The 25,954-nt window shown below is 51.7% G+C and overlaps 1 protein-coding gene and 1 long non-coding RNA gene across 29 annotated transcripts in view; one reads left to right on the forward strand and one right to left on the reverse strand.

Annotated features, from left to right (window-relative positions):
- On the forward strand, positions 1 to 21,933 carry AFMID (arylformamidase). Of its 28 annotated transcripts, XR_010582044.2 has the most exons (13): positions 1 to 351; positions 610 to 733; positions 3,254 to 3,344; positions 15,706 to 15,810; positions 15,917 to 15,965; positions 19,135 to 19,220; positions 19,309 to 19,381; positions 19,574 to 19,760; positions 19,977 to 19,999; positions 20,082 to 20,217; positions 20,393 to 20,497; positions 21,259 to 21,361; positions 21,447 to 21,585. XR_010582044.2 is itself a non-coding variant. In XM_045375751.2 (12 exons), exons 1-12 carry the CDS (start codon positions 137 to 139, stop codon positions 21,283 to 21,285), a joined length of 1,221 nt encoding a protein of 406 aa, XP_045231686.2. In that variant the 5' UTR covers positions 1 to 136; the 3' UTR covers positions 21,286 to 21,933. The 28 variants fall into 28 exon arrangements, 16 of the variants coding, with proteins under 16 accessions (XP_045231686.2, XP_015294396.2, XP_073876797.1 ...); XR_012426240.1 differs by having other exon boundaries at positions 19,921 to 19,999; positions 21,259 to 21,933; XM_045375751.2 differs by having other exon boundaries at positions 21,259 to 21,933.
- LOC102119031 (uncharacterized) overlaps positions 19,338 to 25,954 on the reverse strand; it is an 8,941-nt gene continuing 2,324 nt past the window's right edge. Inside the window, exons 2-3 of the long non-coding RNA XR_285553.5 lie at positions 20,494 to 20,618; positions 19,338 to 19,477 (exon numbers count right to left, since the gene is read on the reverse strand). This is a non-coding gene — a long non-coding RNA (uncharacterized lncRNA). The remainder of the gene's footprint in view (positions 19,478 to 20,493; positions 20,619 to 25,954) is intronic.

Here is a 25,954-nt window from a genome sequence, read left to right on the forward strand (position 1 = left end):
GTGGGAAGCTGTGCTGGTCCTAGGGGAAGGGAAGGGACAGGGGTCCCCGGAGAAGAAGAAGGAGATCCACCCCAGCCCCGCGAAGCCATTACCTTTTTCCTGAGAACATCGGCCCGAGAATCACCTAGGAGAGAAGATGAGGTCATTTGGGGGCCCGCCCTGCGCGGATGCCGGGGCACAGGCTATCACCACGACCCCCTCATCCCCAGTCACGCGCAGGGCTGACCCCCGCACCTGGATCTGCCCCCGGGTCTTGCTGGGGGAGCCGGGCAGCACGGTGGGCAGGTTAATGCAACTCATGGCGCCTCCGGGAAGTTCACGGATCCAAGGGTTCTCCACCGCGGTCCCGCAGTAAGTCCCTGGTTCCCGCGCCACCCGCTTTAAACCACGGCGTGCTGGCCAATCACGAGTCGGTCCCGCTGCCCTGGGGCCAATCAGCGCCCGGCCGCCGACCTGGCGGGAGATTTGACCACAGCCCGCCCCCTCGTGGGAGGGATCCGGGAAGTGCGCCCAGGGACTGGGAGGGCCCAGTAATCAGGGGGATGGACGTGGCTGATCGGGATGTGGCCTGGCCTGAGCCCCGCCTCTCTCCGCCCACTAAATTTAAAGGCCAAGCGAGGCGGGGCTCTGGCAGTATAAAGAAGCGACACGCACGTCGCCTCTAGACACCGCGATGGCTATCTCAGATGTGGGTCTCCCAGGCGAGGTTCCTTGGAAGAACATGTCTGCAGAGGTAGACGGATTGCAGGGAGGGACTGAGGGGCTGGGGCAGAGTTAGCTCATTGATCAGATTGGAGTTCTAAGAAGGAAGCTTAGAAGCCGTGCAGACCACTCCTGTGGGCATGCTGGGCGCCTGGTGTGTGCCAGGCCCCCAGTGCTTGAGCACCGTGGTGATTTTACCTTCTCCTTTGTTAGCCTGACTCTCAGAATAGAGAAAATTGAAGTCCTGGCTATGCTAATATCCGTAGGCCCTGCCGGGCGTGGTAGCTCAAACCTGTAATCCCAGCACTTTGAGGTCAGGAATTCAAGACCAGCCTGGCCAACATGGTGAAATCCCGTCTACACTAAAAATACAAAAATTAGCCGGGCGTGGTAATGTATGTCTGTAATCCCAGCTACTGGGGAGGCTGAGACAGGAGAATCGCTTGAACCCAGGAGGTGGAGGTTGCAGTGAGCTGAGATCATGCCATTGCACTCCAGCCTGGAAGTCTGGGTGATAAACCAAGACTTCATCTCAAAAAAAAAAAAAAAAAAAAAAATCCATAGACCCGCAGGAGGTTAGGGGTCAAAGTTCTGGACCTTGAACTGAGGTTACACAATGTTTTTGGGTCTCTGTTTATATGGCACAGGCTGAAGGATTCAAAACAGCTGGTATTTACATTGGGGTTGTTGTGAAGGTTAGAAACATACAGGCTGGGTGCAGTGGCTCAAAACAACAAAACCATTATATAATCATGATCATAAATAATAGCAACAAAGATGGTGGTAGTGATCACAGAGTGTGCCATGTGTGGCTGTAAGGATCCTACAGGTAATAACCTTTCCAGGTACCGATTGGACAGATCCAAGGATCTCTTACAGGGGCCCCTTCACTGGGAGGAAGAAGAAACCTACATTGAGTGACTCGCTTTATTTCACTTATTTCACTCACATGCCTTATCTCTTTTAACCTTGTGATTTGGATAGATGCCTTCTATTTTCTTTCTTTTTTTTTTTTTTTTAGACACAGTCTCGTTTTGTCACCCAGGCTGGAGTGCAGTGGCATGATCTTGGCTCACTGCAACCTCTACCTCTCGGGTTCAAGTGTTTCTCCTGCCTCAGCCTCCCGAGTAGCTGGGATTACAGGCACACTGTAGCTGGGACTACATGCCTGGCTACTTTTTGTTTTTTGGTTTTTTTTTTTTTTGAGACAGAGTCTCGCTCTGTCACCCAGGCTGGAGTGCAGTGGCACAATCTCGGCTCACTACAACTTCCACCCCCCAGGTTCGAGCGATTCTCCTGCCTCAGCCTCCCGAGTAGCTGGGACTACAGGCACCCACAACTACACCCGGCTATTTTTTTTGTAATTTTAGTAGAGATGGGGGTTTAACTGTGTTAGCCAGGATGGTCTCGATTTCCTGACCTTGTGACCCACCCGCGTCGGCTTCCCAAAGTGCTGGGAGCCACCGCACCCAGCTAATTTTTTCTTTTTTTTTTTTGGAGACGGAGTCTCGCTCTGTTGCTCAGGCTGGAGTGCAGTGGCGCAATCTCGGCTCACTGCAAACTCTGCCTCCCAGGTTCATGCCATTCTCCCACCTCAGCCTCCTGAGTAGCTGGGATTACAGGCACCCGCTACCACGCCTGGCTAATTTTTTTGTAATTTTAGTAGAGACAGGATTTCAGCATGTTAGCCAGGATGGTCTCGATCTCCTGACCTTGTGATCTTCCCGCCTCGGCCTCCCAAAGTGCTGGGATTACAGGCGTGAGCCACCGTGTCCGGCCTGGATAGATGCCTTCTACCAGTAAGGGAACTGAATCCCAGAGACTAAGTAACTTGTTCAGGATGAAACAGTAAGTAAATGAAGGAGGTCAGATGGCATTTGACCTCAGGCTTTTCCATGAGGCCGCCCTGACTTCCCATTTCTCATGATGGCTTTGAGCCCTTTCTTCAAAATCTGGTTCCTTGTTACCTTTTTTTTTTTTTTTTTTGAGATGGAGTCTCGCTGTTGTTACCCGGGCTAGAGTGCAATGGTGGGATCTCAGCTCACTCACTGCAACTTCCGCCTCCCAGTTTCCATCGATTCTCCTGCCTCAGCCTCCCAAGTAGCTGAGATTACAAGCGTCCGCCACCGCGCTCAGCTAATTTTTGTATTTTCAGTAGAGACGGCGTTTTGCCACGTTGGCTAGGCTGGTCTGAAACTCCTGACTTCAGGTGATCCACCCACCTCGGCCTCCCAAAGTGCTGGGATTACAGGTGTGAACCATTGGGCCACCTGGCCTCCCGTGGTCATAACTGCTGTGGGAGTGGTGCCCATGATGGCATTAACTGGATTCGTTTGGGGGACCTCATATCCCCTTAAGGCTGCCAGCTGGCTAAAGGCCCAGCGGTCGCTGGTATACCTCTAGACCATGGATCCAAGTGTATCCTGGAGACCCTGGAATACTGGGGAGGGGGCTTCTAAGGCAGAGAGGAGCAGCCGGGCATGGGCGAGGGGGAGGGGCATGCTCTGTTGAGAAGGAAAGTCTTACAGAGCCTCATGTTTGTGTCCTGCAGGAGCTGGAGAATCAGTACTGTCCCAGCCAATGGGTTGTCCGACTGGGAGCAGAGGAAGCCTTGAGGACCTACTCACAGATAGGAATTGAAGGTACTGGTGTGACCTCTCCGTGACTGCATTGGGTGGCCTTTAGCATGTGGCAGTGGTTCAGAATGCTGGGGGTTGGAGTGCTGCACCACACCACCTGAGTCTCGAGGGGCATTTCCCAAACACCAGGCACTTTATAAACCTCTCTGCTTAGGGGCAGGTACCCAGGACCCCTTGCTGCAGGGACTGCTGGAGGCAGGAGAGGTCCAGGGGAGGTCCATGGCTCAGTCCACCATGCCTGGCCTTTCCTGCTCCGCCAACCATGCCTAGGCCCGTAAGGCTGTGGGCTGTGGTTGCCATAGGGAGGTGAAGTGAACAGAGGAACGTTCCTCCTCTGCAGCTGGATGTGGAATGCAGTCACTATTCATAGAAAGCAATACTTTGGGAGGCCAAGGCAGGTATATCACTTGAGTCCAGGAGTTCGAGACCAGCCTGGCCAACATGGCAAAACCCCATCTCTACAAAAAAATACAAGAATTAGCTGTACACCTGTAATTCCAGCTACTTGGGAACCTGAGGCATGAGAATTGCTTGAACCTGGGAGGCAGAGGTTGCAGTGAGCTGAGATTGCATCACTGCATGCCAGCCTGGGTAACAAGAGTGAGACCCTGTCTCAAAAAAAAAAAAAAAAGCAATGGTGACTGAGTCTTGCTCTGTTTGCCCAGGCTGGAGTGCAGTGGCGTGATCTCAGCTCACTGCAACCTCTGCTTCCTGGGTTCAAGTGATTCTCCTTCCTCAACCTCCTGGGTAGCTGGGACTACAGGCACACCCCACCACGCCCAGCTAATTTTTGTGTTTTTAGTAGAGATGGGGTTTCACCATGTTGGCCAGGATGGTCTTCATCTCTTGACCTCGTGATCTGGCCACCTCGCCCTCCCAAAGTGCTGGGATTACAGGCGTGAGCCACCATGCCCGGACTTTTTTTTTACTTGAGACAGTTTTCCTCTTGCTGCCCAGGCTGGAGTCCTAAGGTGCAATCTCTGCTCACCGCAACCTCCACCTCCTGGGTTCAAGCAATTCTCCTGCCTCAGCCTCCCAAGTAGCTGGGATTACAGGCCTGTGCCACCAAGCCTGGCTAATTTTGTATTTTTAGTAGAGACGGGGTTTCACCATGTTGGTCAGGCTGGTCTCAAACTCCTGACCTCAGGTCATCTGCCTGCCTTGGCCTCCCAAAGAGCTGGGATTACATGTGTGAGCCACCGTGCCTGGCTTTTCACCTTTTCTTTCTTTAAAGAAATCTGGACTTAGGAACCTGTAAACTAGTGAAGTCTTAAGGTCCATTTCTGTCTCTACCCCGTATCTGCAAAGTGCTGTACCACGATTTGAACACCTGGTAATGCATCTGTGCTGGGATGGGGAGCAGGCCCCAAGGAGGAAGCATGGGTGAGGAAGCAGCCAGCCATGCCTGGCAAATTGGCTCTGTTGCAGCAGGCCCAACACAGCCTTTCAGAGGCAGCTGCCTGGGCTCCTGGGCTTGGCGGTTTTCTAAACAGAGAGAACCCAGGAGGAAGAACACACTTGTTAGAAGTGTATTCCAGCATGTTCCACCATCCTTCTGTCTCAATAGATTGGGGTGGTACTGTTTCCTAGGCTCTTCACGGTTCCTTGCTATGCCCAGCTCTGTTCCAAATTCATCTCTATTTCCTCGATAAATATATGAGTGTGGTAAAACATGCAAGTGCTGTAAGCAAACCTTTTTGCCAGTCTTAATTGTCTTGAGTGACAAAGAGCTGACCCTAATGAGAAAGGAAGTCAGACATAAAAAGCACACACTATTAAACCTTCAAGTCATATGATTGAAAGGAAAATAAAAGGAAAAGATTTAAAAGAGAGAGCCGGGCGCGGTGGCTCACGCCTGTAATCCCAGCACTTTGGGAGGCCGAGGCAGGTGGATCACGAGGTCAGGAGATCGAGACCACGGTGCAACCCTGTCTCTACTAAAAATACAAAAAAATTAGCCAGGCGTGGCAGCGGGCGCCTGTGGTCCCAGCTACTCGGGAGGCTGAAGCAGGAGAATGGCGTGAACCTGGGAGGCGGAGCTCGCAGTGAGCCGAGATCGCGCCACCGCACTCCAGCCTGGGCGACAGAGCAAGACTCCGTTTCTCAAAAAAAAAAAAAAAAGAGAGAGAGACCAGGAACTGTCACACACGCCTATAATCCCAGTACTGTGGGAGGTCAAGGCACGAGGATCCTTTGAGGCCAGGAGTTTGAGACCAGCCTGGGCAACATAGCAAGAACCTGTCTCTACAAAAAATTTAAAGGCGGCCGGGCGCGGTGGCTCAAGCCTGTAATCCCAGCACTTTGGGAGGCCGAGACGGGCGGATCACGAGGTCAGGAGATCGAGACCATCCTGGCTAACACGGTGAAACCCCGTCTCTACTAAAAAATACAAAAAACTAGCCGGGCGTGGTGGCGGGTGCCTGTAGTCCCAGCTACTTGGGAGGCTGAGGCAGGAGAATGGCGTGAACCTGGGAGGCGGAGCTTGCAGTGAGCTGAGATCCGGCCATTGCACTCCAGCTTGGGCGGCAGAGCGAGACTCCGTCTCAAAAAAAAAAAAAAAAAAAAAAAAATTTAAAGGCTGGGCATGGCTGCTTGCACCTGTAATCCCAGCACTTTGGGGGGCCGAGGTGGGCGGATCACCAGGTCAGGAGATCGAGACCATCCTGGCTCACACGATGAAACCCCGTCTCTACTAAAAATACAAAAAATTAGTCAAGTGTGGTGCGGACGCTTATAGTCCCAGCTACTTGGGAGGCTGAGGCAGGAGAATGTCTTGAACCCGGGAGGAACTTGCAGTGAGCTGAGATGGTGCCACTACACTCCAGCCTAGGCGACAGAGCGAGACTCCATCTCAAAAAAAAAAAAAAAATTTTTTTTTAATTAGCAGGGTGCAGTAGTGTGCACCTGTACTTCCACCTACTTGAGAGGCAGAGGTGGGAGGATGACTGCTGCCTAGGAGTTCAAGGCTGCATATTTCTTTATGTACTGGGTTTTTTGTTTGTTTTTTCTTTGAGACAAGGCCTTGCTCTCTCACCCAGGCTGGAGTGCAGTGGCGTGATTTTGGCCCATTGCAACCTCTGCCTCCTGGGTTCAAGCCATTCTTGTGTCTCACATTCTTGTGTCTCAAGCCTCCTGAGTAGCTGGAATTACAGGCGCGTGCCACCATGCCAGCTAATTTTGTATTTTTAGTAGAGACGGGTTTCGCCATGTTGGCCAGGCTGGTCTGGGACTCCTGGCCTCAAGTGATCTGCCCGCCTCCCAAAGTGCTGGGATTATAGATGTGAGCCACCGTGTCTGGCCACACTTTTCCTTCTTTGCACCAGGGGGAATTATGTTTTTTTCTCATTTTTGATTTGTATTCGTCCTTACAATGCCAGCCTATTAACTTGCCATGAGGATTGTTCGCTTGTAATGGGTAGACAGCCTCATCCCCGTCAAGGCCTGGCCTCTCTTGTCTGGACTCAGGGAGAAAAAAGTCTGACCGCTGTGTGAGTGTGGCCAGGGTGCAGTAGGCTGGCAGAGAAGGGGTTTAAAAACCATTTCCTTTACCACTAACTTTTAAATTAGTTTTACTGTGACCTTTATTAAAAATACTTTTTTTATTTTTAAGATAGAGTTTCGCTCTTGTTGCCCAGGCTGGAGTGCAGTGGTGCAAACTCGGCTCACCGTAACCTCCGCCTCCCGGGTTCAAGCGATTCTTCTGCCTCAGCCTCCTGAGTAGCTGGGATTACAGGCACATGCCACCATGCCCAGCTAATTTTTTATTTTTAGTAGAGACGGGGTTTCTCCATGTTGGTCAGGCTGGTCTCGAACTCCTGACATCAGGTGATCCACGTGCCTCGGCCTCCCAAAATGCTGGGATTACAGGTGTGAGCCACCGCACCCGGCCCAAAAAAACACATTTTACAGTCAGCAAAATGCTGTATATATTTTTTATCCAGATACAAAAGTTAAATTCTGTATGATTTCATTTAAATGAGGTCCCTAGAGAAGTCAAATTAATAAAGACAAGAAATGGAATGGTGGTTGCTAGGGGCAAGGGGAGGGAGGAATGGGGAGTGAGTGTTTAAAGGGGACAGTTTCTTTTTTTTCTTTCGAGACAGAGTCTCACTCTGTTGCCCAAGCTGGAGGGCAGTGGTGCCGTCTCATCTCACTGCAACCTTCGCCTCCCGGGTTCAAGCAATTATTGTGCCTCAGCTTCCTGAATCGCTGGGATTACAGATGTGCACCACCATTCCCGGCTAATTTTTGTATTTTTAGTAGAGACAGGGTTTCACTGTGTTGGCCAGGCTGGTCTCGAACTCCTGGCCTCAGGTGATCTGCCCACCTCGACCTCCCAAAGTGCTGGGACTACAGGCATGAGCTGCCATATGCGGCCCTGCAGTCCTGGTTTTGTTTTTGTTTTTTGGGTTTTTTTTTTGGCGGAGTTTCACTCTTGTTTCCCAGGCTGGAGTGCAATGGAGCGATCTCAGCTCACTGCAACCTTTGCCTCCTTGGTTCAAGCAATTCTTCTGCCTCAGTCTCCCAAGTAGCTGGGATTACGGGCATGTGCCACCACGTCCGGCTAATTTTGTATTTTTTTTTTTCTTTGAGACAGAGTCTCGCTCTCTTGCCCAGGCTGGAGTGCAGTGGCCGGATCTCAGCTCACTGCAAGCTCCGCCTCCCGGGTTTGTGCCATTCTCCTGCCTCAGCCTCCCGAGTAGCTGGGACTACAGGCGCCCGCCACCTCGCCCGGCTAGTTTTTTTGTATTTTTTAGTAGAGACGGGGTTTCACCATGTTAGCCAGGATGCTCTCGATCTCCTCACCTTGTGATCCGCCCGTCTCGGCCTCCCACAGTGCTGGGATTACAGGCTTGAGCCACCGCTCCTGGCCTAATTTTGTATTTTTAGTAGAGATTGGGTTTCTCCATGTTGATCAGGCTGGTCTCGAACTCCCGACCTCAGGTGATCCGCCCGCCTCAGCCTCCCAAAGTGCTGGGATTACAGGCAAGAGCCACCGCGCCCGGCCTTGCAGTCCTGTTTTTAATACCATGCACAACATTAGAAATTATTTCTAATCCAGGCTGGGCTCCGTGGCTCATGCCTGTAATCCCAGCACTTTGGGAAGCCATGGTGGGCAGATCACTTGAGGTCAGGAGTTCGAGACCAGCCTGACCAACATGACAAAACCCCTTCTGTACTGAAAATACAGAAATTAGCCATGAGTAGTGGCACATGCCTGCAATCCCAGCCACTGGGGAGGCTGAAGTAGGAGAATAGCTTGAACCCAGGTGTGGGAGGTTGCAGTGAGTCAAGACTGCGCCATTGCACTCCAGCCTAGGCAACAAAGAATGAAACTCCATCTGAAAAAAAAAAAAAAAGAAACAGAAATTATTTCTAACCCGAAACAATTGAAAACAGGTACTCAAACAAGCACTTTCACATGCCTATTCATAGCACCATTTCCATATAGCCTGAGTTGTAAATAATAGCAACGAAGCTTTTGCTTTAATAAGAAAGGAAGTTTGCCATAAGGTTTGTTCTGGGGTGTCACGCTGAAGCCCTCCTGTGTTCTTGCCCTGGGGTTCAGGGCCTGGAGGGCCCTCTGTGGGGGGCATGAGTCACTCATTCTCTGGCTCTGCACCCCAGCTGCCCTCTCCTAGAGAGAGGCAATTTCTCTTTCTTGAGGTTAGTTAATATCTGAGGGAGGCTTATGCATGATAATGAACACCTACAGCCGCTTGGTTTTAATTGCCATTCCACTTAGAACATACATTTCATGATGTTTTTCTTTTTTTTTTTTTTTTTTTTTTTTTTTTTTTTGAGACGGAGTCTCGCTCTGTAGCCCAGGCTGGAGTGCAGTGGCCGGATCTCAGCTCACTGCAAGCTCCGCCTCCCGGGTTCACGCCATTCTCCTGCCTCAGCCTCCCGAGTAGCTGGGACTACAGGCGCCTGCCACCTCGCCCGGCTAGTGTTTTGTATTTCTTAGTAGAGACGGGGTTTCACCGTGTTAGCCAGGATGGTCTCGATCTCCTGACCTCGTGATCCGCCCGTCTCGGCCTCCCAAAGTGCTGGGATTACAGGCTTGAGCCACCGCGCCCGGCCAGATGTTTTTCTTAACTGTAACACAACATTGATCTAGTCCATTTATAGGCTTAAGAACTCCTGTGTTGGCCGGGCGCGGTGGCTCAAGCCTGTAATCCCAGCACTTTGGGAGGCCGAGACGGGCGGATCACGAGGTCAGGAGATCGAGACCATCCTGGCTAACACGGTGAAACCCCGTCTCTACTAAAAAAATACAAAAAAACTAGCCGGGCGAGGTGGCAGGAGCCTGTAGTCCCAGCTACTCGGGAGGCTGAGGCAGGAGAATGGCGGGAACCCGGGAGGCGGAGCTTGCAGTGAGCCGAGATCCGGTCACTGCGCTCCAGCCTGGGCAAGACTCCGTCTCAAAAAAAAAAAAAAAAAAAAGAACTCCTGTGTTAATTAAATCACGACCTTCTGATGAAGCCACGCCGATGAGCCTGTGGGGCGCATTGTCTTCACACTGTGCTGGGGCAGGGTTGTTGGCAAACCCGCATGGATGGCAGCTGGCAATGGCCTCATGGTGACAAATGCATCTGCCTTTTGACCCAGAATTCTACCCCTGAGAGGGCGTCCTACAGATGCTTGCAAGTGCTGTGGTAATGGGTGTACAAGGCTATTCACAGCAGGGGCGTTTGTGGTAGCATGGCGTGGGAGACAGCCCAGATGCCTTTCAGCAAAGGATTGGTGGCAGGTCTGCAGCCCTGCTGGCACCTTGAGCTTGGACTTCCAGTTTGCAGAACTGTGAGAAAATAAAATTTCCATTAGGTCTCCCCAGTCTGTGGTATTTTGTTATGGCCGCCCAGGCTGACTCAGACAGGAGCCCAGGATGGATGAGAGCTTGTTATAACCAGCTCACGCTTGTGGCTGTAGGGAATCCGGGTAGAAGCTGGAAGAACCTAGAGGGGTGGCTGCTGCCTTCCGAGGAACAGGTCAAAGGGGATCCAAGCAGAGTGGTCTCAGTGCAGGTGGGGAGGAGACTCTAGACCCAGGACACACAGTGGAGGGGGTGTCCAAGGATTTCCTGATGATCAGATGTGGTTTGAGAAAGAGAGGGGGCCAAGTCTGGTGGCACATGACTGTAATCCCAGACTTTGGGAAACGAAAGCAGGAGGACAGCTTGAGCCCAGGAGTTCGAAACCAGCTGGGCAACATAGCAAGACCTGGTCTCTACAAAAAAAAATAAAAATTAACTGGGTGTGGTGGTGCTTGCCTGTCGTCCCATCTACTTGGGAGGCTAAGGTGGGAGGATCACTTGAGCCCTGGAGTTCGAGAACAGCCTGGGCAACATGGCGAAACCCTGTCTCTACAAAAAATACAAAAATTAGCCAGGCGTGGTGGCACACGCCTGTATTTTTAGCTACTCTGGTGGCTGAGGTGGGAAGCTTATCTGAACCTAGGAGGTTAAGGCTGCAGTGAGCCGAGATTGCACCACTACACTCCAGCCTGTGTGACAGAGTGAAACTGTGTCTCAAAAATAAAAAGTGAATTCAGGAGTTCGAAACCAGACTGGCCAACACTGTGAAACCCCGTCTCTCCTAGAAATACAAAAATTAGCTCAGACCAGGTGAACTGGCTCACACCTATAATCCCAGCACTTTGGGAGGCCAAGGCAGGGATATCATTCAAGGTCAGGAACTCGAGACCAACCTGGCCAACATGGTGAAACCCCGTCTCTACTTAAAATACAAAAATAAATAAATAAATAAGCTGTGCATGGTGGCAGGTGCCTGTAATCCCAGCTACTTGGGATGCTGTGGCAGGAGAATCACTTGAACCCAGGAAGCAGAGGTTGCAGTGAGCAGAGATTGCGCCATTGCACTCTAGCCTGTGACAAGAGCAAAGCTCTGCCTCAAAACACTAATAATAATAATAAGACGGGTGTGGTGGCCCACACCTGTAATCCCAGCTGCTTGGAAGACGGAGACAGGAGAATCACTTGAACCCCAGAGGCGGAGGTTGCAGTGAGCCAAGATTGCGCCAGTGGACTCCAGCTTGGGCAACAGAGTGAGACTGTCTCAAAAAAACAAAAACAAAAACCACACAAGGCTTTTCAGTGAAATGCTCGCTCCTCTTCCTTTGCATCCTCCCAGTTCCCCTGGCCACCATCAAGGGGGCCATTGTTATTCATATGGATATAGATTCCCCCCTCTTTCATCCAAATGGCCCCGTAGTGCACACAGTTCCACCCTGCCAGTTTCACTTAGTATTTCTTGGAGATGTTTCCTTGTCTGTACATAGATAGCTTCTTGTCAGTACATAGGGAGCCATTCAGGGTTGGTAAAGTGGTTGGTAATATGGGTGCTGGCAGGCCGGGCGCGGTGGCTCAAGCCTGTAATCCCAGCACTTTGGGAGGCCGAGACGGGCGGATCACGAGGCCAGGAGATCGAGAGACGATGCCGGCTAACACGGTGAAACCCCGTCTCTACTAAAAAATACAAAAAAACTAGCCGGGCGAGGTGGCGGGCGCCTGTAGTCCCAGCTACTCGGGAGGCTGAGGCAGGAGAACGGCGTAAACCCGGGAGGCGGAGCTTGCAGTGAGCTGAGATCCGGCCACTGCACTCCAGCCTGGGTGACAGAGCAAGACTCCGTCTCAAAAAAAAAAAAAAAAAAAAAAAAATATGGGTGCTGGCAAAACAGGTTTTGCAGCCTCACTGGTGTTCTGCAAAGGCAGCTTCCTGCCTGGATTGGCACATGGGCAACTTCGTTTTGATTTCCCTCAGCTTTAATCTATCCAGCCCAGGTGGAGACAGCCCAGTTTACAGTTCTGCATTCTGGCATAGATGCAGTTCGTACAAGCTCTCGGCCCCATGCTTTTTCTTCCTCTGCTGTGTTTACCCTTCTAGAGTTGCAGAATGAATCACCCACCCGAGGGAAACACAGGGGTTTTTTGTGTTTTTTTTTTTTTTTTTGAGACAGTCTTGCTCTGTTGCCCAGGCTGGAGTGCAATGGTACAATCTCGGCTCACTGCAACCTCCACTTCCTGGTTCAAGCGATTCTCCTGCCTCAGCCTCCTGAGTAGCTGAGAGTACAGGGGCCCGGCTAATTTTTGTATTTTTAGTAGAGATGGGGTGTCACCATATTGGCCAGGGTGGTCTCAAATGCCTGACCTGTGATCCACCCACCTTGACCTCCCAAAGTGCTGGGATTACAGGTGTGACCCACCATGCCCGGCCAGGTTTTTCTTTTTCTAGGCCCACTGTGGCCACCAAAGTTGGGGACCAGGGGGCCTTCAGGGACAGGGGCCCCAAGTTGCAGGTTAACACATAGAGCCCTTTCTGAGATGCAGGTTTTACAGGGAACTGGATTCCACCTCTTTTGGGGAGATCAACCCAGCACTCCAAGGATCCGCTGATGGTGCCTGAGCACAGCTGTGAGAAGGGGGTGTCTGGATCCTTGGGATGGCAGGATGGGAGAGGTGGGGCATGGGCCTGCAGGCTGGCCCCCAGAGTCCCCCTGACTAGCTAGAATTCTGAAAATTGTGTTATGTAAAACACTTAGCATCTGCAGTGCCAAATAAAGGTGACCCCCACCATGACATTAAAAAATAAATAAATAAAAATAAATTTTAAAAAGACATGTCCAAATCCTAACCCTGGGAACCTGTCAAGATATTTCCTTATTTGGTGTTTTTTGTTTTGTTTTGTTTTGCTTGAGACAGAGTTTTGCTCTGTTGCCCAGGCTGGAGTGCAGTGGTGTGATCTCAGCTCACTGCAACTGCTGCCTCCGGGTTCAAGCAATTCTCCTGCCTCAGCCTCCCAAGTAGCTGGGACTACAGGCGCGCACCACCATGCCCAGATAATTTTTGTATTTTCAGTAGAGACAGGGTTTTACCATGTTGGCCAGGATGGTCTCAACTCCTGACCTCAAGTGATCTGCCCGCCTCAGCCTCCCAAAGTGCTGGGATTACAGGTGCCTGGCTGGTATTTCCTTATTTGGAAAGACCATCTTTGTAGGTGTTATTAGCTGAAGTCGAGTCATTCTGGGTTAGGGTGGGCTCTAAATCCCACGACTGGTGTCCTGCTAAGAGACAGAAGAGGGAGGGACACACAGAGAGGGGACCACGTGAAGACCGTGGCAGAGACTGGAAGAGGCAGAGGTGACTGGAGTGACGTAGCCACAGGCCTTGGAACACCTGGAGCCACCAGGAGCTGCCGGAGGCAAAAGAGGCATTGGTGGAGTGTGGCAGCGTCCACACTTTAATTTCAGACTTCTGGCCTCTAGAACTGTGGGAGAACGTTCTACTGCTCTGAGACACTCAATTTGTAGTACTTTGTTACAGCTGCCCTGGTAAACAAATGCAACATCTATTTTCAGCAAAGCAGGGAGTTCTTGGAAAGATGACTAGACCGGGTTCCTTCTCCCAAGGGCGCTGTGTTCTAGCTGTGAATACTAGGAGTGCGTCGCTGCGGTGGGAGGGGAGGCAGGGTTTACTGACTGGTCATTCCCACTGGTCTGGATGCCCTTTTTCTTCCTTCCTTCCTTTTTTCAGAATCTCGCTCTGTCACCCAGGCTGGAGTGCAGTGGCACAGTCTCAGCTCACTGCAGCCTCTGCCTCCCAGGTTCAAGTAATCCTCCCACTTCAGCCTCCCGAGTAGCCGAAATTACAGGTTCCCACCACCACATCCAGCTAATTTTTTTTTTAAGTTTTAGAAAATACAGTCTAAGGCACGAGAATTGCTGGAACCCAGGAGGCAGAAGTTGCAGTGAGCTAAGATGGCACCACTGCACTCCAGCCTGGGTGACAGAGCAAGACTCCATTGCAAAAAACAAAAACAAAACAACGATGAATGCTAGGATAAAAAATAAAGCAAGAGGCCAGGTGCAGTGGCTCACACCTGTAATCCCAGCACTTTGGGAGGCCGAGGTGGGTAGATCACCTGAGGTTGAGCTGGAGACCAGCCTCGCCAATACAATGACACCCTGTCTCTACTAAAAATAGGAAAATTAGCCAGATGTGGTGGCATGTGCCCGTAATCCCAGCTACTCAGGAGGCTGAGGCAGGAGGATTGCTTGGGGCTGGGAGTTAGAGGCTGTAGTATGCTGTGATCGCACCTGTGAATAGCCACTGCACTCCAGCCTGGGCAACATAGTGAGCCCCTGCCCTTTAAAACAAAAAAGTATAGCGCATGTGATAAGTATGTAGTAAAGTCATGCTGAAAAGCATCCTGGCAGAACCACAGTACATTTGTTGACAGACGTCTGGACTGGCAGTCCTCACTCTCTTTTTTTTTTTTGAGACAAGAGTCTCGCTCTGTCGCCCAGGCTGGAGTGCAGTGGTACGATCTCAGCTCACTGCAAACTCTGCCTACCGGGCTCACGCCATTCTCCTGCCTCAGCCTCCCAAGCAGCTGGGACTACAGGCGCCCGCCACCACGCCCAGCTAATTTTTTGTATTTTTAGTAGAGACGGGGTTTCACCGTGTTAGTCAGGATGGTCTCAATCTCCTGACCTTGTGATCCGCCCACCTCGGCCTCCCAAAGTGCTGGGATTACAGGCGTGAGCCACCACGCCCCACCTGGCAGTCCCTTTTTTTTTTTTTGTGAGACGGAGTCTCACTCTGTCGCCCAGGCTGGAGTGCAGTGGCCGAATCTCGGCTCACTGCAAGCTCCGCCTCCCGGGTTCAGCCATTCTCCTGCCTCAGCCTCCCGAGTAGCTGGGACTACAGGCGCCCGCCACCTCGCCCAGCTAGTTTTTTGTATTTTTTTAGTAGAGACGGTTTCACCGTGTTAGCCAGGATGGTCTCGATCTCCTGACCTTGTGATCTGCCCGTCTCGGCTTCCCAAAGTGCTGGGATTACAGGCTTGAGCCACCGCGCCCGGCCTGGCAGTCCTCTTTCAATGGGAGGTGCTCAGAGCTGAAGCTCAACATGTCAACTTAAGGCAGCTTTCAGCCGGAAGGCTTCTACCCGAGCTGAAATAGAAATTGCCGCCACCTGGCTGGGCGCAGTGGCTCACGACTGTAATCCCAGCACTTTGGGAGGCCAAGGTGGGCAGATCACCAGGTCAGGAGTTCAAGACCAGCCTGGCCAACATGGTGAAACCCTGTCTCTATTTGAAACAAAAACAAAAACAAAAAAGTTAGCTGGGCATAGTGGCGTGTGCCTGTAGTCCCAGCTACTTGGGAGGCTGAGGCAGGAGAATCGCTTGAACTGGGGAGGGGGAGGTTGCAGTGAGCCGAGATCGCGTCACTGCACTCCAGCTTGGGCAACAGAGTGAGATTTCATCCCCCCCAAAAAAAAGAAGAAAAGAAATTGCCACCACCTGAGCTTGTGCTAACAGCAACTTGTCCATTTCTGAGACAGCCACCAGGAGGGCCCGGGCCACCAGGAAGAGCCTGCTGCATGTCCCCTATGGAGACGGCGAAGGGGAGAAAGTGGACATTTACTTCCCTGACAAGGCAGCTGAAGGTTGTCAGCGAAGGGGCTAGGGGTCCTGGGACTTGGGGGTCCAGTGGCAGAGCTCAGCAGGGCGGGCCCCACTCATGCACCTTGTGCTTGGTTTTTTGTTTTGCAGCTTTGCCTTTCTTCCTGTTCTTTCACGGAGGATACTGGCAGAGTGGAAGGTGAGTCAGGGGATGTGGATGGTGGACTGCAGGAGAGATTCCACTTTCCCTGGGGGACTCTTCCTCCAGGGCTGCCCCAACCAAAAGGCCACAGCTGGGTGATTCCCACAGGCCCGTGTCTCACAGCACTGGAGAGCGGAAGTCTCAAGTCAAATGTGGGCCAGGTTCCTAGGGAGGATCCTTCCTGCCTCCTCCAGCTTCCTGTGGCCTCAGGCAGTCCTTGGCTTGTGTCCACAGAGCTCCAGCCTCTGCCTCCATTCACATGTGATCCTTGTGTTCCTGGGTCTCCTATCTTCCTCTTCTTTTTTTTTTTCTTTTTTTTGAGACAGAGTCTCACTCTACCCCAGACTGGAACGCAGTGGTGCGACCTCAGCTCGCTGCAATTTCTGCCTCCCAGGCTCAAGCAATTCTTCTGCTTCAGCTTCCCAAGTAGCTGGGATTACAGGTGCGCACCACCAGGCCCAGCTAATTTTTGTATTTTTAGTAGAGACAGGGTTTCACCATGTTGGCCAGGCTGGTCTTGAACTCCTGACCTCAAGTGATCCTCCCGCCTTGACCTCTCAAAGTTCTGGGATTACAGGCGTGAGCCACCACACCAGCCTCCTGGTTTTTTTTTTTGTTTTTTTTTTTTTGAGACGGAGTCTTGCTCTGTCCCGCAGGCTGGAGTGCAGTGGCACCATCTCGGCTCACTGCAAGCTCCGCCTCCCGGGTTCACCCCATTTTCCTGCCTCAGCCTCCAGAGTAGCTGGGACTGCAGGCACCCGCCACCACGCCCGGCTAATTTTTTTGTGTTTTTAGTAGAGATGGGTTTTCACCGTATTAGTCAGAGTGGTTTCGATCTGACGTTGTGATCCGCCCGCCTCGGCCTCCCAAAGTGCTGGGATTACAGGTGTGAGTCACCGTGCCTGGCCTCCTTTTTTTTTTTTTTTTTATAAGGTCATAGTCACAGGTTCTGGGGTTAGGATTTGGACATATCTTTTGGGGGGACACAGCTCAACCCACTGCAACCAGTGAGAAGCACGTTCAGCCTCCTCTTGAATCAAAGGAAAAGCCAGAGTGACCAACCACTGTCCCCGTTTGCTTGGGACTGAGGAGGGGTTTCCTAGGACATGGGGTTTTCAGTACTTTAGAAAAAAAATAATGAAAGTCCAAGGTAAAATGGGACAGTTGGTCACTGTAAGCTTTTTGTGGGTATTTGGGAATTTGGGATCTTTTTTTTTTTTTTTTTTTTTTTTTTTTTTTTTTTTTTTTGAGACGGAGTCTTGCTCTGTCGCCCAGGCTGGAGTGCAGTGGCCAGATCTCAGCTCACTGCAAGCTCCGCCTCCCGGGTTCCCGCCATTCTCCTGCCTCAGCCTCCCGAGTAGCTGGGACCACAGGCGCCGCCACCTCGCCCGGCTAATTTTTTGTGTTTTTAGTAGAGACGGGGTTTCGTCGTGTTAGCCAGGATGGTCTCGATCTCCTGACCTTGTGATCCGCCCGTCTCGGCCTCCCAAAGTGCTGGGATTACAGGCTTGAGCCACCGCGCCCGGCCGGGAATTTGGGATCTTGACAGACACTGCGTTCCCTACGGTCTTCCTACAGCGTTGCCTTCAAGCATCTTCATGTTAATAGCTTACATTTAATGGCCAGGCACGGGGGCTCACGCCTGTAATCCCAACACTTTGGAAGGGCAAGGCGGACGGATCACTTGAGGTCAAGAGTTTGAGACCAGCCTGGCCAACATGGTGAAACCCTGTGTCTACTAAAAATACAAAAATTAGCTGGACGTGGTGGCGTGTGCCTGTAATCCCAGCTACTCAGGAGGCTAACGCAGGAGAATCGCTTGAACCCAGGAGGGGGGGTTGCAGTGAGCCAAGATCATGCCACTGCACTCCAGCCTGGGTGACACGACGAGATTCTGTCTCAAAAAAAAAAAAGCTTACATTTATTCCACACAAAACTCTCTACACTGCTGGTCTTTAATTCTCAAAAACAGTTCCCTAACAGAGGGAATATAATTGCCTCTATTTTATACAGATGAGGAAACCAGGCTTAGAAGTTACATAAATTGCCAGGCACGGTGGCTCACACCTATAATCCCACACATTGGGAGGCCGAGGCGGGAGGATTGAGTTAGAAACCAGCCTGGTCAACATAGCAAGACCCCCATCTCTACAAAAGAAAAAATAGGCCGGGCGCGGTGGCTCAAGCCTGTAATCCCAGCACTTTGGGAGGCCAAGACAGGCGGATCACGAGGTCAGGAGATCGAGACCATCCTGGCTAACACGGTGAAACCCCGTCTCTACTAAAAAATACAAAAAACTAGCCGGGCGAGGTGGCGGGCGCCTGTAGTCCCAGCTACTTGGGAGGCTGAGGCAGGAGAATGGCGTAAACCCGGGAGGCGGAGCTTGCAGTGAGCTGAGATCCGGCCACTGCACTCCAGCCCGGGCGACAGAGCGAGACTACGTCTCAAAAAAAAAAATTAAAAAATTAAATAAATAAATAAATAAATAAATTTGCTGTGCATAGTGGTGCACACCTGTACTCCTGCTTGGGAGACTGAGGCAGGAGGATTGCTTGAGCCCAGGAGGTCGAGGCTGCAGTGAACCGTGATGACGCCATTGCACTCCAGCCTGGGCGACAGAGCGAGGCCCTATCGCTTAGAAAAATAAAGTTACGGCCGGGCGCGGTGGCTCACGCCTGTAATCCCAGCACTTTGGGAGGCCAAGGTGGGCGGATCACAAGGTCAGGAGATCGAGACCATCCTGGCTAACCTGGTGAAACCCCATCTCTACTAAAAATACAAAAACAAAATTAGCCTGGCGTGGTGGCAGGCGCCTGTAGTCCCAGCTACTCCGGAGGCTGAGGCAGGAGAATGACGTGAACCCGGGAGGCAGAGCTTGCAGTGAGCCGAGATTGCGCCACTGCACTCTAGCCTGGGCGACACAGCGAGACTCCGTCTCAAAAAAAAAAAAAGAAAAATAAAGTTACATGAAGCTCCCCCATGGTCCCATAGCTAGTATGTGATGTGGCAGGGAGAGATCCTGTCCGCTTCCCTCTCTCAAACGGGGCCAGAAAGGGGTGGTGCTGTGCATGGACAGAACATCTGGGAAGTGGTGTGTCCAGGACACAGGAAGCAGCGGAGTGGCCAGGCTGCCTCCAGCTGTCACATCTGTGTCTCTCTCTGCAGTAAGGACGAGTCTGCCTTCATGGTCGACCCGCTGACGGCACAGGGAGTGGCCGTGGTAATAGTGGCTTATGACATCGCCCCCAAAGGTAATAGGGGTGGTTGCTGCAGGTCCGAGGGCCGGTGTGGGCTTTAGGAGGAAGCGAGTTCCTGACCCAGCTCATACTCTCTGTGCAGGCACCCTGGACCAGATGGTAGACCAGGTGACCCGCAGCGTTGCGTTTGTCCAGACGCGGTATCCAAGCAATGGGTGGGTGTTGCTGGTAGATTTTCTTCCTGTTGGACCTCACTGGGTGGGAGGACAGTGCAATCAGTCCCTCGGACACAGCCAAGCTTCCCCTCCGGCCTGTGGAGCAGAAAGCAAATTGGGACTCTTTGAAGTGGGCCTGATGTTGTGGGGAAACTGTGTGCAAATCCAGTTCTCTGCTCTGACCCCTCCCAGGGGAATTTACCTATGTGGACACTCAGCCGGGGCCCACCTGGCCGCCATGATGCTCCTTGCCAACTGGACCAAGCATGGGGTCACGCCCAACCTCAAAGGTTTCCATGGGGGCTGCAGCCTGGCTGGGCAACCTTCATCTCCCCATGAGCCTTGCGGTTTGGGCCAACTGATTGAAATCCTCCCAGCTGTGAGTGGCTTGACCGCAGGGCTTCCAGCCCTCTGAGCAAGGCCTTCTCTGCTTCCTCCGTGCCCCCTCCCCTGGTCCTGCCCCTCTGGCCGTAGGGGTGGGCTGGCCCTGCCTTGCTCCGCCTGGAGCCTGGTCCTGTGACGATTCTGCACCCTCACAGGCTTTTTCCTCGTGAGTGGGGTCTTTGACCTGGAGCCCATCATGTATACTTCACAGAACATCGCTCTGCAGCTGACCCTGTGAGTTACCTGCCCACCACCTCCCCTGGCTCACCTGGAGCCCGGCTTCTCTCCGTCCTGACCCATCCACTCCCCACCCCAGGGAGGACGCTCAGAGGAACAGCCCCCAGCTGAAGGTGGCCCAGGCGCAGCCGGTGGACCCCACCTGCCGTGTGCTGGTGGTCGTGGGCCAGTTCGACTCCCCCGAATTTCACCGACAGTCCTGGGAGTTTTACCAGGTACTCTCAACACAGGTTTGTGGCCAGAGGTCGAGGGTCATGTGAGCTCATTATTTGCCTCATCCGTCATTTATTTAACACAGTGAACCCTGACCTGTGCCAGGCATGGCCCCATGTCCTGCCCCACCTCCTTTCCCACTGCTCAGGCCCCTCCCCCCATGTCTCCCCGCCCCAGACCCTGTGTCAAGGAGAGTGGAAAGCCTCGTTTGAACAGCTCCATGATGTGGACCACTTTGAAATCGTTGAGAATCTGACCCAGAAGGACAACGTGCTCACCCAGGTGGGGCCTCATCCCTGGCATCCCTTTCGGGGTAGACAGCACGGATCCCGCCGCAGCCTCTTAGATGCGCAAACCAGGAGTTCGAGACCAGCCTGGCCAGCATGGAGAAACTCCGTCTCTACTAAAAATACAAAAAAAATTAGCCAGATGTGATGGTGCGTGCCTGTAATCCCAGCCACTCAGGAGGCTGAGGCATGAGAATTGCTTGAACCCAGGAGGCAGAGATTGCAGTGAGCCAAGATTGCACTCCAGCCTGGGCAATGGAGCAAGACTATCTCAAAAAAAAAAAAAAAAAAACCCTGAGAACCTAGGAAAGAAAGAACCTAAGAACATCTCATTTCTTTCTTTTTTTTTCTTTAGAGACAGGGTCTCCTAAGTTGCACCCAGGCTGGAGTACAGTGGCAGAATCTTAGTTCTCTGCCGCCTCCTGGGCTCAAGTGGTGATCCTGCCTCAGCCTCCTGAGTAGCTGGGACTACAGAGGTGTGCCACTGTGCCCTGCTAATTATTAAATGTTTCTGTAGAGATGGGGTCTCTCTCTGCTCCCCAGACTGGTCGTCTTCTTTTTTAATCTCAGCATATTATACCTCTAACCAGGCTGTCTTGAACTCCTGACTTCAAGTGTCTTCCTGCCTCAGCCTTCCAAAGTGTTGGGGTTGCAGACATGACTCACTGCATCCAGCCCTGTCTCGTTTCCTTAATCAAATTCCTGCCAAGAGCTTCTCCGATTCTGGGGCTTTTGTGCCTTCTCTTCCTGTTCCAGATTATCTTGAAAACGATCTTCCAGTAGTTCTGACGACACCTGGAGCCTGGTCCAAGTGCACCCCACCTTGGGAAGCCTCTCCAAAGAGCTTTCGGAGCTGAAGCTGCCAGCTTCAATTTTCCCCAGCACCCAGGAGAGCCTTGCTGTGTCTGCCTGCCCGGCAAGAGTCCATTCTCACTGCTGGGATACTTGTGAAAATCTCCAGGTCCTCCCTCTTCCCAGCCCGGATGGAGCTTCAGGGAGGCTCCAGGGAACGTCCACGAGTCAATGCTCAGAGATGCCGGGAGCCACCTGTAAGCCTCATCTGGCCCCTCTATCTGCTGACAGAACATGACAAAGATGACTTACCTCTAGCATTTTTGTATGACCCACCAGCTAAGAATGGCATCACTTTTTTTTTTTTTTGGAGATGGAGTCTCACTCTGTCACCCAGCCTGGAGTGCAGTGGTGTGATCTCGGCTCACTGCAACCTCCACCTCCCAGGTTCAAGCAATTCTTCTGCCTCAGCCTCCCGAACAGCTGGGACTACAGGCGCCTGCCACCGCGCCCAGCCAGAATGGCATTATATTTTTAGATGGTTCATAAAGAAGCACAAAAAATATTATTTCATAACATGTAGAAATTACATAAAACTTAAATTTCCATGTTGATAAATAAAGTTGTATTGGGACACGGCCCTGTTCGTTCATTTACGTATTGACTAGGGCAGCTTTCCAGCTACAGGGCAGAGCGGAGTGGTGGTGACAGTGACCTCCTGGCCCGTACTGCCTGAGGCATTTCCTATCTGGCCCTTTTCAGGAAAAGTTTGCGGACCCCTGGGTAAGGGCTTCCCCAAGCCAGCTACCCTCCGCCTTCTGCTTCAGTCTCCTATCTGCCCTGTCCTCCGTCTCCCTGACATTTGGGTCTGTCCCTGAATGCCCCAGGGTCTCAGCGTTGGGACCAACACCTTGACCTTGATGGGACAATGCTATCCACATGTAGGACAAGCTTCTGCTGCACCCCAAGAATGGTGTGCATGTCCCAAGAAGCCAGCTACATCCATCCACCACCCACCCCACCACACCGCCTCTTTCTCTCACACTGAATAGCATTCAAGAATTTCCACTGTGGGCCGGGCACGGTGGCTCATGCCTGTAATCCCAGCACTTTCGGAGGCCAAGGTGGGCGAATCACCTGAGGTCAGGAGTTCAAGACCAGCCTGGCCAACATGGCAAAACCCTGTCTCTACTAAAAATACAAAAATTAGCCAGGTGTGGTGGTGCACACCTGTAATCCTAGATACTTGGGAGGCTGAGGCAGGAGAATCACTTGAATCCAGGAGGCGGAGGTTGCAGTGAGCTGAGACTGTGCCCCTGCACCCCAGCCTGGGTGACAGAGCCAGACTCCATCTCAAAGAAAAAAAAAAAAAAATTTCTACTGTGTGTGTGCAGCAAGCCATCATGACACACATTTACCTGTGTAACAAACCTGCACATCCTACACATATACCCTGGAACTTAAAGTAAAAGTTGGGGGGAAAAAATAGAATTTCCACTGTGACGTTATTGAGTATAGCAAAAACACAAGAAACAGCCTAGTGTTCATTAGGGCATAAACGCATTCAAGCAGCATCAAACCCTGCAGCCATTACAAAGAGATCTATGTTGACCACGTGGAATATCTCCAAGAGCCACAATAGCCTCTCTTATCCACGGGATTCACTCCAAGACCTTCTGAAACCATGGATAATACTGAACCCTGTGTACACTATGTTCTTTTCTGTATATACATACCTATGATAAAGTTTAATTTATAAACTGGCAAATGGTATGAAGTATTCCTTCTAAGAGATTAACAATAACTAATAAAATAGAATGATTATAACAATATACTGTGATCAAAGTTATGCGAAGCCGGGCGCTGTGGCTCAAGCCTTTAATACCAGCATTTTGGGAGGCTGAAGCGGGTGGATCACCTGAGGTCAGGAGTTCGAGACCAGCCTGGCCAACATGACAAAACCCCGTCTCTACTAAAGATACAAAAATTAGGCCGGTCGCGGTGGCTCACGCCTGTAATCCCAGCACTTCGGGAGGCCAAGGCAGGCGGATCACAAGGTCAGGAGATCGAGACCATCCTGGCTAACACAGTGAAACCCCATCTCTACTAAAAATACAAAAAATAAGCCGGGCATGATGGTGGGCACCTGTAGTCCCAGCTACTCCGGAGGCTGAGGCAGGAGAAGGGCGTGAACCCAGGAGGCAGAGCTTGCAGTGAGCCGAGATCATGCCACTGCACTCCAGCCTGGGCTACAGAGTGAGACTCCATCGCAAAAAAAAAAAAAAAAAAAAAGATACAAAAATGAGCTGGGCATGGTGGCGGGAGCCTGTAATCCCAGCTACTTGGGAGGTTGAGGCAAGAGAATCACTTGAATCTGGGAGGTGGAGGTTGCAGTGAGCTAAGATGGCACCATTGCACTCCAGCCTGGGCAACAGAGCGAGACTCCATCTCAAAACAAAACAAACAAACAAAGTTATGGGGTCGCTGTCTTTCTCTCAAAATATTCTTTTTTTGGCGGGACATGATGGCTCATGCCTGTAATCCTGGCACTTTGAGAGGCTGAGGTGGGTGGATCACCTGAGGTCAGGAGTTCAAAACCAGCCTGGCCAACATGGTGAAACCCCGTCTCTACTAAAAATACAAAAAATTAGCTGGGCATGGTGGTGCAGGCCTGTAATCCCAGCTACTTGGGAGGCTGAAACAGGAGAATCGCTCGAAGTTGGGAGCCGGAGGTTGCAGTGAGCTGAGATCATGCCACTGGATTCTAGCCTGGGCAACAGAGTGAGACTCCGTCTTAAAAAAAAAAAAAAGAAAAGAAAAGAAAAAGAAACAAAAAGTCCTCTTTTTTTTTTTTTTTTTGAGACTGGGTCTCACTTTTTCTCCCTGGCTGGAGTACAGTGGCCCAATCATTGCTCACTGCAGCTTTGACCTCCCAGGATCAAGTGATCCTCCCACCTCAGCCTCCAGAGTAGCTGGGACTATAGGTGCATGCCCGACTAATTTTTTTTTTTTGAGATGGAGTTTCACTCTTGTTGCTCTAGCTGGAATGCAATGGCTGGATCTCAGCTCACTGCAACGTCTGCCTCTTAGATTCAAGCGATTCTCATGCCTCACCCTCCCGAGTAGTTGGGATTACAGATGCTCACCACCATGCCCAGCTAATTTTTTGTATTTTTAGTGGAGACAGGGTTTCACCATGTTGGCCAGGCTAGTCTCAAACTCCTGATCTCAGGTGATCCACCTGCCTCAGCCTCCCAAAGTGCTGGGATTACAGGCGTGAGCCACTGGGCATGGCCTTGCCTGGCTAATTTTTTAAAAATTTTATAGAGGTGGGGTCTCACTGTGTTGCCCAGGCTGATCTTGAACTCCTAGGTTCAAGGGATCCTCCCTCCTTGGTCTCCCAAAGTGCTGAGATTACAGGCATGAGCCACTGCCCCGAGCTGGGAAATACTTTTTTTTTTTTTTTTTTTGAGACAGAGTCTCACTCTGTCACCCAGGCTGAAGTGCAGTGGCGCTATCTCGGCTCACTGGAAGCTCCGCCTCCTGGGTTCATGCCATTCTCCTTAGCCTCCCGAGTAGCTGGGACTACAGGCACCCGCCACCACACCAGCTAAATTTTTGTATTTTCTTTTTTAGTACAGACGGAGTTTCACTGTGTTAGCCAGGATGGTCTCGATCTCCTGACCTCATGATCCACCTGCCTTGGCCTCCCAAAGTGCTGGGATTACAGGGGTGAGCCACTGCGCCCGGCTGGGAAATAATTTTTTAAGCCAGGGCAAGGTGAATCTGAAATGCCATTTGAGGAAAGATATGTTCGCCTGATGCCCTGTTTCAGCCTGGGTGGACAGGACAGCATCTGCCAGCTCCGGGAAGCCCTGCAGATGGGAAGAGGCTTGGCCACTCTCCAAAGGTGGCAGGAGTTGGAGTGGGTGAACTGAAGGTAAGGAGAATCTAGGAGTTGGGGAACCCGGAGACAGGTTACCTGGCAAGGCTTAGGGCTGACACCCCCACAGATACAGTTCTGTTCACTGGGGCTGAAACATAAGAGGAACCCAACTGTTGTGGGAGGAAAAGACCCTTCTGCCCTTTCCTTTTTTCTTTTTCATTTTTTTCGAGGCAAAGTCTCTCTCTGTTGCCCAGGCTGGAGTGCAGGGGCACAATCTCAGCTCACTGCCACCTCCGCCTCCCGGGTTCAAGAGATTCTCCTACCTCAGCCTCCCGAGTAGCTGGGACTACAGGCGCGCACCACATGCCCAGCTAATTTTTGTATTTTTAGTAGAGACAGGGTTTCACCATATTGGCCAGGCTGGTCTCAAACTCCTGACCTTGTGATCCACCTGTCTCAGCCTCCCAAAGTCCTGGGATTACAGGCATGAGCCACTGTGCCCGGCCTGACCCCTCTGCCCTTTCAAAACAATGTTCGTTCTCTCACAGTCTTCTTTTATCATATTAAGTCCACGCCGCAGGACTATTTTGTCCAGTGAATGCTATGCAAATATTTCATGCACCTGCTGGTCACAGGAATGATATGTACTTGGTACGCACTGATCGTACCTTGGTGTGGGAGAAGAGGGGGGAAGGAAGCAAAGAACAGCCCCCTCCTTTCCTGGTGCACCTTCAGATGTGCCGATGGGGCTCAGACTCACTGCAGATGGCCCCC

The sequence above is a fragment of the Macaca fascicularis genome, chromosome 16, assembly GCF_037993035.2.
Source record: "Macaca fascicularis isolate 582-1 chromosome 16, T2T-MFA8v1.1".
NCBI classification, from domain to species: domain Eukaryota; kingdom Metazoa; phylum Chordata; class Mammalia; order Primates; family Cercopithecidae; genus Macaca; species Macaca fascicularis.

What these genes read in the sequence shown, in the direction of transcription:
- AFMID (XM_045375748.3), top strand. Translation starts at nt 137, where the DNA reads ATGAGGTCATTTGGGGGCCCGCCCTGCGCGGATGCCGGGGCACAGGCT. An exon ending in TTCTCCACCGCGGTCCCGCA is followed by an intron (nt 352 to 609) that starts GTAAGTCCCTGG and finishes CTAAATTTAAAG; the next exon opens with GCCAAGCGAGGCGGGGCTCT. An exon ending in ATCGCTCTGCAGCTGACCCT is followed by an intron (nt 20,000 to 20,081) that starts GTGAGTTACCTG and finishes TCCCCACCCCAG; the next exon opens with GGAGGACGCTCAGAGGAACA.